Below are 19364 nucleotides of genomic sequence, written 5' to 3' on the forward strand. Positions count from 1 at the left end.
AGCTTGTGTCACCATGACAAATTCCTTGTGTATAAGCATATACAGAATGGCAATAAAGTTAATTCTGATTCAGTTCTGAAACTTATTTTTTATTTTTTATAGTACAATGTCAAAAGAACATGGAAAATTTTATTCCTCATATCATGACCCCTTAAAAATGCTTTTTAATCAAAATCTGGTGAATTTCTCCTCCAGTTCAAATTTCAATGCATGTTATAAGTGAACCGAACTATAGAGCATCTATATCTGAGGTGTAGTTCATGTGGAGTGCTCACATATTTCCTTCAGCTCTGATAGCTGAAAACAGCAGCATAACATCAGCCTGCGCATGCATGACACAAGCGTTACTGAAGTGGGCTGCGCAAGCAAACTATATATTTAATATTTATATTTATCAAGCACAGACTTTTAAGATTCACAAAGCTATTGAATGTGTTCAAGAGACTTTAAATCACATGCACTAGTCATATGTAAGTATTTAATGGAGCTTGATGATAATGACCATGACTAACACACAGTATCAGATTAGGATTGGGCTCCTCAGACCAAGACCAGATCCAATTAGAAATGTCAGTATTGAAGTCAATACACATCCAGGTATTGAATGGTTAATCCCTACAAAAATATAATATATTAAATTGCCTTGACAAAGCCAACACGGTGTTATTCTACAGATATTTTATTTAATCCCTTAACCAAGACCAAAATTATAAATTGCAATAGAGCAACATCTACCAAACTTGGCACAGGCCTTCAGACTGTTCGAACTCGGGTTGCAATGTCTTTTCTAACTGATCTGACTCAGTTTTCTGGTAATCTCATGGTTTGTCTGTCTGGCTTAATGTTTAAAAAAAAATTAACTTTCAGTCAAGCCAACATCAAAGCTTGACTTGGCATCTACTGTCATTGAAAATAAGAAGCAAAAATGTCACGTTCCAATACCAGTGGATTTCTGACATCAGAAACCCAAATTCATCAACACATGACAAAACATCAAATGTTGTGCTATTCCTTGTGGTGGAGTAATACAAGTGGCTTTGCATAACATTAAAATCAAGGCTGAATTTGTATGTTTAATTAAATGCCTGCACCACATTTTAGTGTGAATTAATGCAGGCTTTGCAAAGATGCTGTTATTGATGGATTGGGGAAGCAGCGATTATTTATGACCACAACACCAAAGCCATAGCCCAAGTGAGAGCAGAAGAGCACTTTATCTCATTTCACATGTGAATTTTTTTTTTGCAAAATATAGCCTTTTTAATTCTAAAGGTCAGCAAGAGGATGGAAAATGGCCATGTAACACTAAATTGTTTTTGCTGTAAGAAACCTTGAAAAACAACACAAAAGCACCTCTGATGAAAAATTAAATGGAAAAAAAAATATTAAGCTTTGACACCTTTAAAAATAGACCCTCTTTAGTATATTCAGAGCTGTGGTATAGAAGTAGTGCATGTGCTTAAACCGTTAAAGCCACAGAGCTACTAGGAAAGCAGGTTTAAGTATGGATTGCTTCACATCACATTCCATTCCCCTCTCTCCCTAATATGTTTTCGTCACTCTTCACATTCTAACAAAAAAGCAATAGCGCACACACTATTCAACGTCTAGTGATTAAAGTCATTAATCTTCAGAGAAAAACAAAGACTGGACTAAACAAACGCTTCCTCTAGACATGTATTTCTGGTAACAGCTTTCATTGAACACAGACAAATTGTATAATTCCCCACACAAATCAGACTAACAGCCCTAGAGCATTTCTTAAACTTCCTAACAGCCTGTCCAATTGCTGTCACCCTACCTTTCCTTCTTTGCAACAGAATGAGAGAAAATGATCTTCTCATGAATATCTGCTGTTGGCAAAGTCATCCTGCCAGGTAATGCAGTGTATACTATCTAATAAGAACACAGTTGCTTGAGGCATAAATAGACCAGAAAATTAAAGGACATCCATATGGACAACTGCAGACTCCAGAAACTGATGATGATGATGCAGGACTCACAATAAGGATGGCCTGTTGACCTAGGGTCACTGTGAGAGAGTTTCTGGCCAGTTGACGGAACTGTCACTTGCCCTATAGACATAGATGGATGGTGTCCAAATTACAGAGTAAAGACTATGTAGGATATAGGTGTCAATCTTCCAGCCCACTATCTTATTTCATGTGGCCCACAAGCTAACTTCAGAAACGTAGAATGGCAGGTGAACAGACGTTTTACGGTCCAATCAGTTAGCGCTTTCCTCGTGAATATAAATGAGCCTTCCCTTGACATACTAACCTTATTTTTGGAACGCATTTTGCTCGCTCCAAAAGCCAAACAAAATAGTGCTTTCAGCAACCATATATCAGCACGGGCTCAATGGATAGAGCAGCATGAGCACATCCAGTGCAGGTGGGTTAACTCTTGGACTGGTCTCAACCACGCAGCACAGGTCATTATCAACAGCGCTAGCCGTTACCTGCATCACTTTCAGCACAACATAAAGGAAAGAGCTGCGATAGTGCAAATGAATGTGGCACAAAATTCTCTGTTGCAAAACTCCAAAGTATCGGGGATTAAACTAGTTTAAAATCATATTAACATATTCTAAACAGCACTGACACTGTTCCATATAATTTATTAGAATATTTTTCAATCCATTTTGTTACCAGGGTCTTATTATTCTATTGTTAAAACTATGGAAGAACCATTTCCACAAATGCAATGTAAGTGGTTTTGTTTGCCTTCAGAGATGACTTTAATAACTATTAGGAGCCTGATGAAAGGAATCTGTAAAGGAGACCCAACATGCTCTGTTAAAACATTTCATTTTAGCCCTATATACATAAGGTGTTGATTTTTTCTCAGACGTTAATATTAACATCCTCATTTACATCTGTATCGCAATCTCAAAATCAATGCTTCACTGTCAAATGTGCATTTCAATGCACAAAATATGCAATATTATTGGTAAATGCATGGGTACTACCAAATCAGGTGCCAGTGCCACATTTTCAAATGGACCTTTGAGGGCACACATAACGCTGATGTGACGCAGGCTGAACTGGAGTTTGACACCCCTGCTCTAGTGTTAATATATGCCTAGGTAGACTTTAAAATTCACTTGACATAACAGATGCAACGAAGTCTTATGTCAGAAAGTTTAAATCTAAGAGATTTAAACTTAAATTTGAAATGCAATATGTTGTATACAACATGGAGAGCTTATCATTTTCTAATAAATGCATGTATTGAATGTAAGTTTTCATGTTCAGCGCCCATAACATTTGTTGTGATTTACCTTGAAGCATGTTTGTTCGATTTATGGTTTAGAACTTTTTTATGAAGTACTTTTGTAATCATCTATGGAACAAAACGTGTGAAATTTACACTTGGAAACAAGACAGATGAAAATGTGGGCAGGCACTGTTGCGCTGGACCAGTGCAATATTGTCACTACATACGATTAGAGGTCGACCGATTAATCGGCCGATTTTTTTGCATTTTTTAACATAATCGGCATCGGCCAATATCCACGCATATCAAGCCGATTATTAGGCAGGCGCATCTGTGGGCAGCCTAGTGTTGTTGTGGAACACGTGTTCGACGCATGCTGCCCCTAGAGTCATTTTCCAGCAGAGTGAGCAGACCTCATCCAGTGCCTAAGGAAGGAGCTAAGTTCCTTGGAGAAAACAGTAAGGGTTAAATTTGTATAACTTCTTTAGATTTAATTCAAAACTTTTGATATGTTACTGCCAACTTCAAGAAAAAACGTGACAAACGCGATAGTTGACATGACGTTCGGCTACTTTGGATATTGATAGCGTAGTTGAAGTTGCATTATCACAGCTGAAGGGTTGCTATCATGTCACAATAAGGAAGCAAGAATTTTGCAATTACAGACAGTGAATCTGAGACTTTTATTTGTTCTGTTTGCGTGTCTTATATTTGAGAGGGTTGTCACTCAATGCAGATAAATAAGTAATAAAAAGATACCAACGCACTATAGGCTATTGAAGGACTGGCTTTGGAAAGCTCGGACGTTATTGGTTCTGCTGTCGGTACTGGAGAAATTAAGAAAATACATTCTTTACTGCTATAAAGAGAAAGTTATTTTATCTCGCCAGCCATTTCTATGTATAATAATATGAAACCATTTGTCTGTGATGCAATTTAGCTATTCGCAGTCAGAGAGAGAGAGAGAAAACTCACTCACGCGGTGCTACAGCAAGCACAACACGAGCCCAGCTAAATGAGTGACAGAACGAAACATTCAAACGTAGCCTGGTTTAGATCTGTGATATTAGTCTGTGTGTGAAAAAGAATATTTATACATAAGACGCATCTGTCTAGCACAACTTCCTTCCCTTCACAGTGGTGCACTGACATTTCTCCCTAAAACTCAAACTTAACGTCAGAATCAGCACGATCGGTGATTGTTGTAAAATGCTACTGTTGCTAAATTGCGGGACGCGTTTAATAATAAAAAGAGCGCAAGAGATACCGTTCTCAAGGCGGCGCGCGCTCCGAAACAGACCACAATGAGACAAGCAAAGTATAGGCTACTTTGGGGTTCATGCGTCTAAACGATCAACTATACACAAAAATATGTCAAAACGACCGGCTTGGAGATTCACTTAAACACAGTTTATGTCTTAAATGGACGTAGTTATGGAAATAGTTGGGGAGAAAATATGGCGCATCAGGAGTCTATTAGACTCGGTCTTAAAGGGGAAGCATCCTAATAAACATGCTGACGACTGAGCCATTACTGTGAATCAAACAACAAAAGGCAAAGAGAAAATCACTTACAGCTCTTGAATGAATAACTTCTGCATTAATAAGCATTAATCTATGATAAACTATGCAGAGTTATTTTACAATTGATTACTTTATTAGATTTATTTTTAGACCACACCTGAACAGTAATGTTAGTAGACCTTCCTGAAATTAAATCACTGTGCCTATATAACGTTTATATTTGTTTAATATACATATATATATATATATATATATAACAAAAAGAACCGTTAAGAATACCGTTAAAGTTCCGGATCGATAAGCAGTATCGGTAAGATGGTAATACCATTAAATCCTTAACGATACCCATCCCTAGTTATGCCTGTGCTTCTCTTGGATGCTCTGAATATTGGATTACGTGTCTGGATTGCCCCTTATTTGAAGCTGCATTTGGATCTCAACCTTCGTGTCTCGGAGCAGTTTGTAACACCTGCTTTGTTTATTTAATATATTTGTTATACATTATTTATACAATATGTTTTTACATTATACATTTTTAATTTAAGTCTACAAGTGCAGATTGGTCAAGTGTTCAAAAAATTTATTTGTTGAGAAATTTTGTCTATCTTAAGTAATTATATCTGTTACATTTTATCTTACAAATAAAAGGTTCAAATAAGAGGTTAAAAACAAGCAATTATCGGCCAAATATCGGCCAAAATAAATCGGCAGCAATAATCGGCCATCGGCCGACCCGGATTTCAAAAGATCGGCATCGGCCTGAAAAAACCAATATCGGTCGACCTCTACATACGATTGTTGTTCAAGTAAAGATACATGGGTTATATATATTCAACATTGTTGTGAATTGTGCCAATTACATTTCACAAAAGGTAACGTTATCTAGCTGGCTAACAAAGATAAAGTTTTGTCAACAGTGCAACTGTTAAATCAAATTAGTTGACCTTACTTAAGATTTTTCAAGGCAATTGGTTTGCATGCTTTTTCTATGTAAACATACTTATTTGGAACAAGTCAACTTAATTTTTTAAGCAAACTTAACATCTGTGATTTAAGTATCATTGTTTTTATTTAATTATTTAAAAATGTAGTTATAGCACGTCATGTACAGTATAAAGGGATATTATGATTGGAATCTTAGTTAGTGTCACGTTCCTCTGTTGTCTGCCCTGTGTCTCACTGCCATTTTGTTAAAGAACTACACTTCCCAGTATCCGCCTGTCATCATCACTGCCATTTTGTTCATTGTTCTCACCAGTGTCCCATTTAGTCATCACTCCCTGTGTATTTAAGCCCTGCTTCTTGTTCTCTCCTTGTCTGTCGTTGTATGTTGTCAAGCCTGGAATGTTTCCCCTGCCCGAGTTTACTTGTTTATGTTTTGTTTCCCCATCGAGGGTTTTTCCTTTGTGTTTTGCCTGTTTACCTTTTTAATAAAAGTCTGCATTTAGATCCGCGTCTCCTCACTGCCTCATTCGTTACAGAACGACAGACCAAACAATGGATCTAGCGGCTTTTTTCAATGAGCTGGCCCAAGCGGATCTGTCGATCCGCGAATACACTTACTTTTTTGTCGCCGCGACCAGCATTGGCGGATGGCGTGAGGAAGCGCTGAAAGCAACATACCGAGTCGGCCTGCCTACGCGCCGGTGGCAAGTCGCCCGGAATCGAGGGGTACACCTGGCGGGAGTACGTCGATCTAATCTTGTCGACGTTCGCAGCTGACGAATCTCCCCTCTCGATTCCGGGTGTGCTCTCCACGGGAATTAACACCTCCACGCTGCCAGCTTGGTCCGCTCCAGAGCCGGTGTGCCCAGCTTCCTCTGCTCCTGCGCCAGCGCGCTCAACCTCGTCAGCCCGAAGGAGGAGGAGGAGGGCAGAAGCTTCTGCTCGCTACTCCACACCTTCCACGGTCAGCGAGCCTGTGCCCACGCCTGCCACGGCCAGCGAGCCAGAGCCCACGCCTGCCACAGCCAGCGAGCCAGAGCCCACGCCTGCCACGGCCAGCGAGCCAGAGCCCTCGTCAGCTAAGGTCAGCCAGCCAGAGCCCTCGCCTGCCCCGGTCTGCGAAGCCCTCGTCAGCTACGGTCAGCGAGCCAGAGCCCTCGTCTGCCCCGGTCTGCGAGCCAGAGCCCTCATCAGCTACGGTCAGCGAGCCAGAGCCCTCGTCAGCCACGGTCAGCGAGCCAGAGCCAGTGCATACCACGGTCATCCAGCCAGAGCCTGTCGCCTCAGAGGTCAGTGAGCCAGTACCTGTCGCCTCAGAAGTCAGTGAGCCAGTGCCTGACGCCTTGGTCGTCCCTGAGCCAGCGCCTGTAGCCTCCGACGTCAGCGAGCCAGCGCCTGTAGCCTCCGATGTCAGTGAGCCAGCACCTGTAGCCTCCGACGTCAGTCAGCCAGCGCCTGTAGCCTCCGACGTCAGTGAGCCAACGCCTGTAGCCTCCGACGTCCCTGAGCTAGCGCCTGTAGCCTCAACCATCCCTGAGCCAGCACCTGTGGTCTTGTCCGACCCAGTTCCGTCCAAGAGCCAGCGCCAGTAGCCATGACTGTCCAAGAGCCAGCACCAGTAGCCATGACCGTCCAAGCCCCTCCGCCCCTCAAGCCCCTCGAGCCTTCCAGGGCTCCGCCCCTCAAGCCCCTCGAGCCTTCCAGGGCTCCGCCTCTCGAGCCTTCCAGAGCTCCGCCTCTCGAGCCCCTCGAGCCTTCCAGGGCTCCGCCTCTCGAGCCTTCCAGAGCTTCGCCTCTCAAGCGTCTCGAGCCTTCCAGAGCTCCTCAAGTCACTCGAGCCTTCCAGGGCCCCGCCTCTCGAGCCTTCCAGGGCTCCGCCTCTCGAGCCTCTCGAGCCTTCCAGGGCTCCGCTTCCAGAGCCTCTCGAGTCTTCCACAGCCCTTCTCCCCGAGCCCCCTACGGCTCCACCTCCAGAGCCTCCTCCGGCTCCGCCTCCCGAGCCTCCTACGGCTCTGCTCCCAGAGACTTCAGAGCTTTCTACGGCTCCGCCTCCCGAGCCTCCTACGGCTCCGCCTCCCGAGCCTCCTACGGCTCCGCCTCCAGAGCCTCCCGAGCCTTCTAGGGCTCCGCCTCCCGAGCTTCCTACGGTTCCGCCTCCCGAGCCTCCTACGGCTCCGCCTCCCAAGCCTCCTATGGCTCTACGCCCAGAGACTCCAGAGCCTTCTAGGGCTCCGCCTCTAGAGCGTCCTATGGCTCTGCCACCTGAGCCTCCCTCAGCTCCGCCTCCAGAGCCTCCTTCAGTTCCACCTCCTGAACCTCCCCCGGCTCCGCCTCCAGTGGCTCCCTCAGCTCCGCCTTCTGAGCCTCTTAAGCCATCGCCTCCCTCTGCTCCGTCTCCCAGGCCTCCTGACCCGGCCCCTGTCCTGTGGCCTCCTCCCAGGGCCCCTGACCCTGTTCCTGACCTGTGGCCTCCTCCCAGGCCTCCAGACCCGGCCCCTGTCCTGTGGCCTCCTCCCGGGCCCCATGACCCAGTCCCTGTCCTGTGGCCTCCTCCCAGGCCTCCTGAACCGACCCCTGTCCTGTGGCCTCCTCCCAGGCCTCCTGACCCTGTTCCCGTCCTGTGGCCTCCTCCCAGGCCTCCTGACCCAGTCCCTGTCCTGTGGCCTCCTCCCAGGCCTTCTGACCCTGTTCCAGTCCTGTGGCCTCCTCCCAGGCCCCCTGACCCGGTCCCTGTCTTGTGGTCTCTTCCCAGGCCCCCTGACCCAGTCCCTGTCCAGTGGCCTCCCCCCAGGTTCCCCAAACCTGTCTTTGCCCTGTGGCCAACTTCCAAGCCTCCTGAACCTATCCTTGCCCTGTGGCCAGCTCCCAGACCACCTGAACCTGTCCTTGCCCTCTGTGCCCCTTGGACTTCCTGCCTGCCCTTAGTGCCCCCTTGGACTTCCTGCCTGCCCCTTGTGCCCCCCTTGGACTTCCTGCCTTCCCTCTGTGCCCCCTTGGACTTCCTGCCTGCCCATTGTGCCCCTTTGGACTTCCTGCCTGCCCTTTGTGCCCCCCTTGGACTGCCTGTCTGCCCCTGTGCCTCCTTGATCTGTCGGTTTGCCCCTTGTGCTCCCTTGGTCTGTCTGTTTGCACCCCCCTCTCCTTGGATGATTTTTTTTTTTTTGTTTGTTTTTTTTGGAGTATTCCCTTTTTTTCTTTTTTTCTGAGGAGCGTCTGGAAGCCGCTCCTTTGAGGGGGGGCTATGTCACGTTCCTCTGTTGTCTGCCCTGTGTCTCACGCCATTTTGTTAAAGAACTACACTTCCCAGTATCCGCCTGTCATCATCACTGCCATTTTGTTCATTGTTCTCACCTGTGTCCCATTTAGTCATCACTCCCTGTGTATTTAAGCCCTGCTTCTTGTTCTCTCCTTGTCTCTCGTTGTATGTTGTCAAGCCTGGAATGTTTCCCCTGCCCGAGTTTACTTGTTTATGTTTTGTTTCCCCATCGAGGGTTTTTCCTTTGTGTTTTGCCTGTTTACCTTTTTAATAAAAGTCTGCATTTAGATCCGCGTCTCCTCGCTGCCTCATTCGTTACAGTTAGCAATATGGCAAATTGGATTCTCCTCAGTTCTTCTTAGTGCACATACATATGCACTTTTCAAAAGTACAACCGAGTGAAGAAGAATGGCTTAAATTGAACAGCTTCCAAGTTCACCCGAGGGAACAATAATCACCCTAATGGTGTCTTCACATGAATCACAACCATCAAACAGTTACAAAAAAGAGCAACCATAGTCATAAGGTTTAAAATTATATACATTTTTAAATAAAAATAATTATATTTCTCCATAAATTCTCATGTTTTGACCAAACATACATAATTTATTCAAGTTCAAGGGCTTATGGGTATTCCACCCAGCTGCAATTTTGTACTTGATCATTTTGATTTAGTCGTACTTGGAGCCAAAATGTAAAGAATGAATATATTTGATTTATGATTCCAAAATGTGACATTTCAAGTACTGTTTAATTAGGACCACTTAAATGTTTTTATTAATGACTACTTTAGGGTTTCGAGAGTAACGGTAACTTAATATAAACTAGTAAGGATAGTAGAAACTTAAGCTTAAGTTGAGTAAACAATTATTTTATTTTTTTTTTTTTACAATTTAACATAACTAATTAATATTAGCACTTACAGCAGTCTTGACAGCATCAGACAAATCAGTAATATTTTGCACAGTATACCATCGTTTTCCAGCAAATGTATTCCAGCAAGTTAATTCATAGCTTCTGTGGCTCTAAATTACAAATTTTATGATTTCCAGAGTGCCAACTGTTAAATATTTGAATCTAATAATTAGGCATGTAATTACTTGAAAGTACAAACAACAGTGGCTGCTTGACTGCAGGAAACGAGAAAGAAAGAAATGAGGAACTGGATTAAGACATAGAAAGACAGAGATGATGAATGATCCACTGTCTGCCCTTTTCACTTTATTTGGCTGTAGCTGAAATATCATAATACAGAAACACTTGCAATAGCCTTACATCTACTTTTACAGTACCTTTTATAGAGCTAAACTAATACTGCTTATCATATCGGTTCTAACTCTTATGCTGCCTTTGTTTTCTTTTTGGAGCTTCAAAATGTTTGTACCAATTCAATTGCATTGTATGGACCTAAAGAGCTGAGATATTCTTCTAAAAAATCTAGTTTTGTGCTCAACAGAAGAAAGAAAGTCATACACATCTGGGATGGAATGAAGGCAAGTAAATGATGAGAGAATTTTCATTTTTTCAAGTCAAATCAAATCAAATCATTTTCAAGTATCTTTACAAAGGTGTTCTTGTATAGAACTCTTGAGTACCATTATGCAAGAATTTATAACGACTGCAATTTGTAGAACATGCAGACAGAAAAATAAACATTTGTACCCATTATTAGTCTGGAGTGATTTTCAATTTATGAAACATGCATTTTTAATGACATGGAAATCAAATTTTTCCTCATTCAATGCAACAAAATATTTTACGCCCCTTCAGGCAAGCACAAAAGGTAAATTGTTGTTTCTGAATATTTGATAAGAGCGCTGCAAACCTGATTTTGCATTAATATATTTAGGGAAAGAATAATGGGATAGTGTAATTAAATTTCAATGTGGTCTCAGATTTCCCGACCCCACAATATAAAGCATGAAACAAAATTAGTATGAGTGTTTCTTACCCCTGCTGCAAAGCCCAGGCTGCCATCCAAAATCCGCTTCTATGTGGAGGAGAGAAAATATGGCAGAAAAAAGAGAAATGAGAGGAAGAAAGGGGTAAGATGAGACAAGTCATCAAGCTAACATGGTTTTACTCTTCTTTAAAAATCTTTATATCACTCTTTATTGAGATAAAAAAAAATGTCACAGCCATATTACTTCAACTTTTGTGTTTTTTAGTCCATATCTGTTAGCTCTGAAGCATTTTAATTTGAATGTGCTCCTTAAAGAAATAGATACAAATAAATAAGGGGGGGGGGGTCTTAAAAGGAATATTCAGGGTTCAAAACAAGTTAAGCTCAAATGACAGCATTTGTGCCATAATATTGTTTACCACAAAACTTTACTTGCCCCTAAATGTCTTAAAAAAAAGATGGTGCCTCACTGGAAAAAAAGGTTCCCGTGAGGCACTTACAATAGAAGTGAATGGGGGCCAATCAGTAAACTTTAAAATGCTCACCGTTTCAAAAGTATTGCCACAAGACAAACAATATACGTGTTAACACATAACACAAGTGATAAAATCACTTACTAACCTGTTCTGTGTTAAGTTTACAACTTTGTTGCCATGACGATATAATGTTAACAGACCCTAAAGTGACTCTAACGAGAAGATTTAATGAGTTTTTATAAAATTATGAGTTTCATATTTCTGCCTTTAAACCCTCCAAAAATTGGCCCTATTCACTTCCATTGTAAATGTCACACTGTAACCGCCATTTTTGCTTATTATTTAAGAAAAGAAGGGACAAGTCGAAATAAATTTTTGTAGTAATCAACATAATGCCATAAATGCTGCCGATTGAGCTTAACTTGTATTGAACCCTGAATATTCGTTTAAGAGTCTCTAATTGATCACTTGAATAATTTGTCACACAGAACCTTTCAAGAAATCATTTAAAACCACATTTTAGATTTCCATAACCAAATCAGTTCAGTGTCAAATTACAAAACCTGGCTATAAAGTAACAAAGCTGAGGAGATGATGTGCGATCTGCTCACCTCTCTACTGGAGAAGACGAAGACCAGGGCAGCCCCGGCTGCAGTGAGACCCCAGGTGAAAAGGGTCCCCAGCAGGGCCTGAACCACAGGACTGACACCTGGAATCATGATGCCTGTGCGAAGAAATACAGAGAGAACAGGAGAGATGAGGTTTATTCATGACACAGGAGGGTGTGAACCAAATCCTGTTTATCCAGGACTTTTGCAAACAGTTGTGCTTTGTAAGAGTAAACAAGCCCATCCTTAAAAGGTTGTTTATTTATATAATTAGACATTTAACGTCCACGTAATAAAAAGCTGTCAAATCTGCTAATGTAGCAATTTTCAACAATGTCTGTAAAATTGTTGCCATATACCAGAGCATGTTAAAATTAAAAAAGAATCTAGAGTAGTATAACGTGCATTATGTAAATAGGGATGAGTGCAACACCTGTTATCAAACATATATCAAACAATTAGCTGTCTTAACTCCATAGTTGAGAATTGTTTTTTAGTTGACAAATGTTGGCAATTTCTCTATATGATATTATTAAGTGAATGCAATGATGTCTGCCGCAACGACTCATATGAAAGTCTCCTATAAAGTTTATCTGCTTCAAACCAACATTTTTGCTGCATTTACACATTTAAACATTTCTAACACAGAAAATAAGTTGTGCTTTTGTCACTTGCATTCATCATTTTACAGCGCATACATTGTTTACTACACCACTGTACTTACTGTTTACTGGCACCAATTGAACTGCATTCACTTCCTGCTTCACTGTGTACACGTGTCTCTGTTGCGGCCTATGTCCCGCCTCTCTCGCGCTCCTATTGGCTAACTCACACTCAACTTATTTTTTAAAGTGGCCACGTCAACCACACTCTCAAATAATGTTCGACGTTTGATAGTTTGACAGATAAAACCAGTCTCGCTTCTCGACACGGTAATTAATTAACTTTATCGGTTTTTAATCCCAACTGATAGTTTAAACTGTGTTCACGCCAGGACTGTTTAGTCTGCTCAAAAGAAATAATGAATGAATGAATGAATGAGAAATCATTTTAAAATCTAGTTTAAAACACACTTGTCAAGTTTGTACAAACGTAGTTACTGTAATATCTGTGTCCATGTTGGTTTCATATATAATAATAAACCAAAAACATTTATACCAGTTTCTACAAAAAATAAATATATAAATGCAATAAGTTAAAATAAATTAATAAATAATAATAATAATTAATTACATTTTAATAAATTAAGTAGTGCACCCATTAAGTGAAAGGCATTTAAATACTTGAATACACATGAGTCATTAATCATTATAAACTATTTTTCAATGAAAAATGTACACTGCATTCAGAATGTATTCAGACCCCTTCCTTTTTTTACATTTCCCATGTTGCAGCCTTATGCTAAAATGCTTTAAATTATTTTATTTATTTTTTCACATCAATCTACACTCCATGCCCTATAATGACAAAGCATATTATTAACTTTGCAAATGTATTAAAGAAAAAACATAAGTATTCAGACCCTTTGCCATGACATTTGAAATGTATCTCAGGTGCATCCCATTTCTCTGGATCATCTTTGAGATGTTTCTACACTTTGATCGGAGTCCACCGGTGGCAAATTCAATTGATTGGATATGATTTGGAAAGGCACACACACCTATCTATATTAGGTTTCACAGCTGAAAATACATATCAGAGCAAAAAACAAGCCATGAGGTCAAAGGAACTGCCTGCAGAGATCAGAGACTGGATTGTGTTGAGGCACAGATCTGGGAAAGGCTACAAAAAAATGAATCTGCATTGAAGGTTCCCAAGAGCACATTGGCCTCCATAATTCTTAAATGGAAGAAGTTTGGAACAACCAGGACTCTTCCTAGAGCTGTCCGCCCGGCCAAACTGAGCAATCGGGGGAGAAGGGCCTTGGTAAGAGAGGTGACCAAGAACCCGATGGTCACTCTGGTTGAGCTACAGAGATCATGTGTGGAGGTGGAAGAAACTTGCCGAAGGACAATCATCACTGTAACACTCCATCAATCTGGGCTTTATGGCAGAGTGGCCAGATGGAAGCCTCTCCTCAGTGCAAGACACATAAAAAAAGTACCTCAAGGACTCTCAGACTGTGAGAAAAAAGATTATCTGGTCTGATGAAATGGAGATTGAACTGTCTGGCCTCAATTTCAAGCGTCATGTCTGGAGGAAGCCAGGCACTACTCACCTGCACAATACAATCCCAACCTTGAAGCATGATGCTGATAGTATCGTGATGTGGGGGTATTTTTCAGCAGCAGTATTTTTCTGAGTGCAGCAAAATACAGAGATATCCTTAATGAAAACCTAGTCCAGACCGCACAGGACCACAGACTAGGCAGAAGGTTTTAACCTTCCAACAGGACAATGACCCTAAGCATACAGCCAAGACTATACAAGAGTGGCTAAGGGACACCTCTGTGAATGTTTTGAGTGACCCAGCCAGAGCCTGGACTTGAAGCCAATCGAACATGAATAGACAGACCTGAAAACGGATGTCCACTGACGACAACCTGACAGTGCTTGAGAGGATCTGCAGAGAAGAGTGGCAGAAAATCCACAAATCCAGGTGTACAAAGCTTGTTGCATCATACCCAAAAAGACTTGAGGCTGTAATCACTGCCAATCGTGCTTCAACTAAGTATTGAGTTAGGGGTGTGAATACTGAAGTCAATGTGATATTTCTTTTTTTCTTCTACTTCTTTTTAATGTATTTTCAAAGTTATCAAAAAAAAATTTTTTTCCTTTATCATTATGAAGTATGGAGCATAGATTGATGTGAACAAAATTATAATTTTAAGTATTTTAACACTGAAGGGGTCTGAATACATTCGGAATGCTGTGTGTGTGTGTGTGTGTGTGTGTGTGTGTGTGCGCGTGCGTGCGTGCGTGTGTATTTATCACTTTGTGGGTACCAAATGTCCCCATAATGATAGTAAAACACTAAATTGTTGATGTTGTGGGGGCATTTTGTCTGTCACCATGAGGAAAACAGCTTATAAATCTTACAAAATTATGTTTTTTGAAAATATAAAAATGCTGAAATTTTTCTGTGAGGGTTAGGTTTAGGGGTTGGGTTAGGTTTAGGGGATAGAATATATAGTTTGTACAGTATCAAAAACCATTATGTCTATGGAAAGTCCCCATAAGACATGGAAACCCAACGTGTGTGTGTGTGTGTGTGTGTGTGTGTGTGTTTCAAATTTCATACATTTGTGAGTCACAAATATTAAGAAGTTTTCTTTGTATTAATACATTTGAACAAAGTGTGCCTTTTTTATAAAAATTACAATATATACACCGATCAGCCTACTACCTTATATTGTGTAGGTCCCCCTTGTGCCACCAAAAGAGTGCCAATCCGCATCTCAGAATAACAATCTGATATGATATTCTTTGCACCACAATAGTACAGAGCGGTTATCTTAGTTACAGTAGACTTTGTCACCAGTTCGAACCAGTCTGGCCATTGTCTGTTGACCTCTCTCATCGACAAGCTGTTTACATCTGCAGAACTGCCACTCATTGGATGTTTTTGGCACGATTCGGATCAACTCTAAAGGTGGTTGTGTATGAAAATCTCAGGAGATCAGAAGTTACAGAAATACTCAAACCAGCCCATCCTGTACCAACAATCATGCAATGGTCCAAATCACTGAGCTCTCATTTTTCCCCATTCTGATGGTTGATGTGAACATTAAATGAAGCTCTTGACCCATATCTGCATGATTATATGCACTGCTGCTACACGATTGGCTGATTTGATAATCGTATGGATGATTGTTGGTGCCAGATGGGCTGGTTTAATTATTTCTGTAACTGAATGGTGCCAAAAACTCAAAACATCCAGTGAAGCGGCAGTTCTGTGGGCTAAAATGCCTGGTTGATGTGAGAGGTCAACAGACAATTGGCAGACTGGTTCGATCTGACAAAGTCTATGGTAACTCAGATAACCACTCTGTATAATTGTGGTGAGAAGCAGATGTTTTTAATGTTGTGGCTGATTGGTATATATATATATTTATATATATATATATATATACATACTGTATATATATATTCTCTTTAATAAAAAATTCTCCTCCCTGCCCAGTAGGTTACGATATGCACAAATAATGTGAATTACAAAAAACAAAAGAGGAAAATGAAAGCGAAAGATTGATAGTTAAAAAGGACTTAAATATTGATCTGTTTCTCACCCACACCTATCATATCGCTTGAGAAGACATGGATTAAACCACTGGAGTCATATGGATTACTTTTATACTTCCTTTATGTGCTTTTTGGACCATTAAAGTTCAGAAAAGGAGATATACAAAATGTGCAGTGTTGGGGGACCTCCAGGAACAGGGTTGGTAACCACTGCTTTAAACATATGGAAATGTTTAACATTATTGCCTTTAGTAATGCAATTTAAGTAAACGTGCCTTGTGTTTGCAACCTGTTTTACTGCTATAATGTGACATATTTCTGAGTCAAACAGGCTAGTACTTCAGTACTGCCATATCTACTAAGAGGAGTTTGGTGTTCTGAGCATATAGCAGTTGTATTTTATGTGATATTGTATGACGTCAGCTGAATAGGAAAGTGGTTTCAAGGATGGAGCAAAAACATATTGATAAATGATTGTGAAAACAAAAGTACTCTAAGTGAATCAGTTGTTGTTAATCAGACAAAATGTGTATAAAGATTGTACTGTAAATATAGGGTTGATTTTGGTATGATGAGCACTGTGTTACTCTTGGCATTGGGAACTGATGATACAATTCGTGAACAGTATGTTAGTTGCTTGAATGTGAAGTGACAAATTCAAGAGCATTTTATAACATCCCCAAATATTCGATTTAGACTTTTTGTGCAGCAAGGGTTCTTTTTCTTGTTCAAGAATGTATTTCAATAGCCTCCTAAAAGAGTTAAAGGAACCGTTCTCCCAAAAAGATTTTCTCACCCTCATGTTGTTCTAAACTTTTATGACATTAAGGGGCCGTTTACATGACAACGTTTTCAACTAAAAACTGAAAACGTTTTATGCGTTTTGGCTGTTCGTTTACACGACAACATCGTTTTGGGGCCTGAAAACGCAAACTTTTGAAAACGGGTTTCAAAGTGCAAGTTTTTGAAAACGATGCCGCTATCGTCTCCATATAAACATCCAAAAACGCGAATTTGTGAAAACGATGACGTCATGCGCATGCGTATTACGTGTTCAGTCTATCGGCATTTGCAAGTACTTCAAAACAACGTGAAAGGCATTCAAAATTACAATAGCGGACTACAGTACTGTGTTTGTGCTGCTCAAGATTTTGAGTTTATTGACACTTCTCCAGCAAAGTAATTGTTGTAATAAAGCAACCTCATCATCCATCCAGACAAAATTGCTCAATGCTTTTGCCATCTTCATTGTTTGTATTCACCTCTCTGTGGAAGAATCAGTGTTGCCAACTAGTTTCAATGGAAAGTAGCTAAAGGCTGCTCGAAAAGTCGCTAAATGTCACTAGATGACGTCATATTCTAATTAACATATTTGACATTTGATATGTTAACAAATCTCATTTGCATTTTGCATTGTGTTTGCTTATCTGTGCTTACCATACATACTGAAATACCCTATTGATTCCCTATATACATATGTAGCAAAATGTAAAGTTTATTGTTTTCATGTAGCCTAGGTAACTAGCCGGCCTGAATAATATGCACATGAAATTAAACTTGTTTAACTCACCTCAACATGTCTTTTACAATCATTTAACCCGCCATGGGCAATGCTGAAGTCACTGTTACAAACTGTACAGCGTGCAAGACTGTCATTATGTTTCACTCTTATTAGACGGGTACACTTTCGTGTAGTCTGGCGTAAAATGTGTCTTATATTTTCGCTTTTTGGGGCACTCTCCCTCTGCCATAGATACACTGTCCTGATTAATTAAGTTCGGGAGATGAGATAAAAGCCCGCCCACACTGACAATTGATTGGTTGATTTACCGAAACAGGCCAATCAGGATGCTCTCTGTCTTCACTTCTTGATGCACACACACACGCAAGGTCTCTCGCTCTCTCCCTCTCTGCCGTGCGCGCTATAAGTTTGGAGCACAGTCTAACCGCTCTGCTCGCTCGTTCTTGATTCCGGGAGATTTTAACTAATTTGCGGGCATCAGGGAGCCGCTATCAATACGCGGGAGACTCCCGGACTTGGGATGTCTGTGTTTGAATAAAGTACAATGTACAGAGTTGTCTAAGTAAGTGTCTGAATTCAGAGAGTTCAGAAACAGGAAGGAACAACCATCTAAAAATCTCCTTTGATTAAGTGCATGAAAAAAATAAAAAATAAAGGTAGCAAACAATACAGATTCGTGATTAGTCCTTGCCAACGCTGTTTGCACATGCACAGCTCATTCACGTCTATGTCAGCTGCCGTGTGGTCAACTGATTGTGCTGCTCTGCCTTATCGCCTGCTCACTCTCACTGAATAGAGTAGATCCAGAGAGAGGTGTGCCTCCGAGTCTGGGCAGGAAAGCAAGACCACGCTCTTGTGGGGCAGTATTGGTGACTTTCTTCTACGGAAGTAGCTACGGTTTGTCCAAAAATCGATAGATTTGTCGCTAGTTGCTTTTTTTAATAAAAAAATAAATAAAGCGGTCTGAAAAGTCGCTAAGAATGCTTATGTGCGCAGGCGCGTAGTATTTCTTTACAAAGTGACATCGACAACTATTGGCCTGGCATGCATAATACAGTGTTTTTGGTCGTTTTTGCAGATCCGTGTGAGCGAGGATCATTTTGACAACGTTGTCATCTGTATGCAAAACATTTCTAAAACGCGAAGGAAAAACGTTTCCATTTTTAGTGCATCGTTGTCGTGTAAACGTATCCTAATTCTACCATGAAAATATGTTAGGTTCATGACACATTTCTGACTTATTTCCAGATCCAGTCAGACTATTTTACTATTTTCCTCTAGGCAAGACTGATTAATCTGGTAATCTTAATTATCTGACAAATAGCAAGCAGAAAATATGTCTACTTAAAAGGGTTTAAAAAAAACAAATTCTGTTGTTTTGTCCCTTGGTGATGAATTAAGATGACCTATGAACAGTTCTGCAGATGAATATGTCATCTGTCAAATCTGATTAAATCACAACTTGTAATGTAATGGTGAACGTTCTTAATGAACCATTGCCAGTCACCCACATTCATGTGTCTACAGGAATTTTTCGAAGGCAACATTTTTGCGAATAATATTTTTGGGTCAGCCCATGTAATGATATATTAACAATATGCTACAATGTTTTTTTTTGTTGTTGTTTATTTGAAGCAAAACCATTCTAGTTGTAAAGAATAGATTAAAGTAGCTCTCAACGTTTTTTAATTATGTCTCTTTCAGTACTTCTTGCTGATTTTTAAGATTG

At 40.8% G+C, this 19364-nt stretch overlaps 1 protein-coding gene across 2 annotated transcripts in view; it reads right to left on the minus strand.

Moving 5' to 3' along the window:
• LOC127626410 (zinc transporter ZIP11-like) overlaps positions 1-12686 on the minus strand; it is a 210684-nt gene extending 197998 nt beyond the window's left edge. For both annotated transcript variants that reach the window (XM_052102150.1, XM_052102149.1), the window contains exons 1-3: positions 12656-12686; positions 11935-12047; positions 10896-10934 (exon numbers count right to left, since the gene is read on the minus strand). In XM_052102150.1, coding sequence (XP_051958110.1) covers positions 10896-10934; positions 11935-12042 — 147 coding nt within the window. In that variant the 5' untranslated portion in view covers positions 12043-12047; positions 12656-12686. The remainder of the gene's footprint in view (positions 1-10895; positions 10935-11934; positions 12048-12655) is intronic.
• Between the last annotated feature and the right edge of the window lie 6678 nt (positions 12687-19364).

The sequence above is a fragment of the Xyrauchen texanus genome, chromosome 33 (genome assembly GCF_025860055.1).
Source record: "Xyrauchen texanus isolate HMW12.3.18 chromosome 33, RBS_HiC_50CHRs, whole genome shotgun sequence".
Lineage (NCBI taxonomy): Eukaryota > Metazoa > Chordata > Actinopteri > Cypriniformes > Catostomidae > Xyrauchen > Xyrauchen texanus.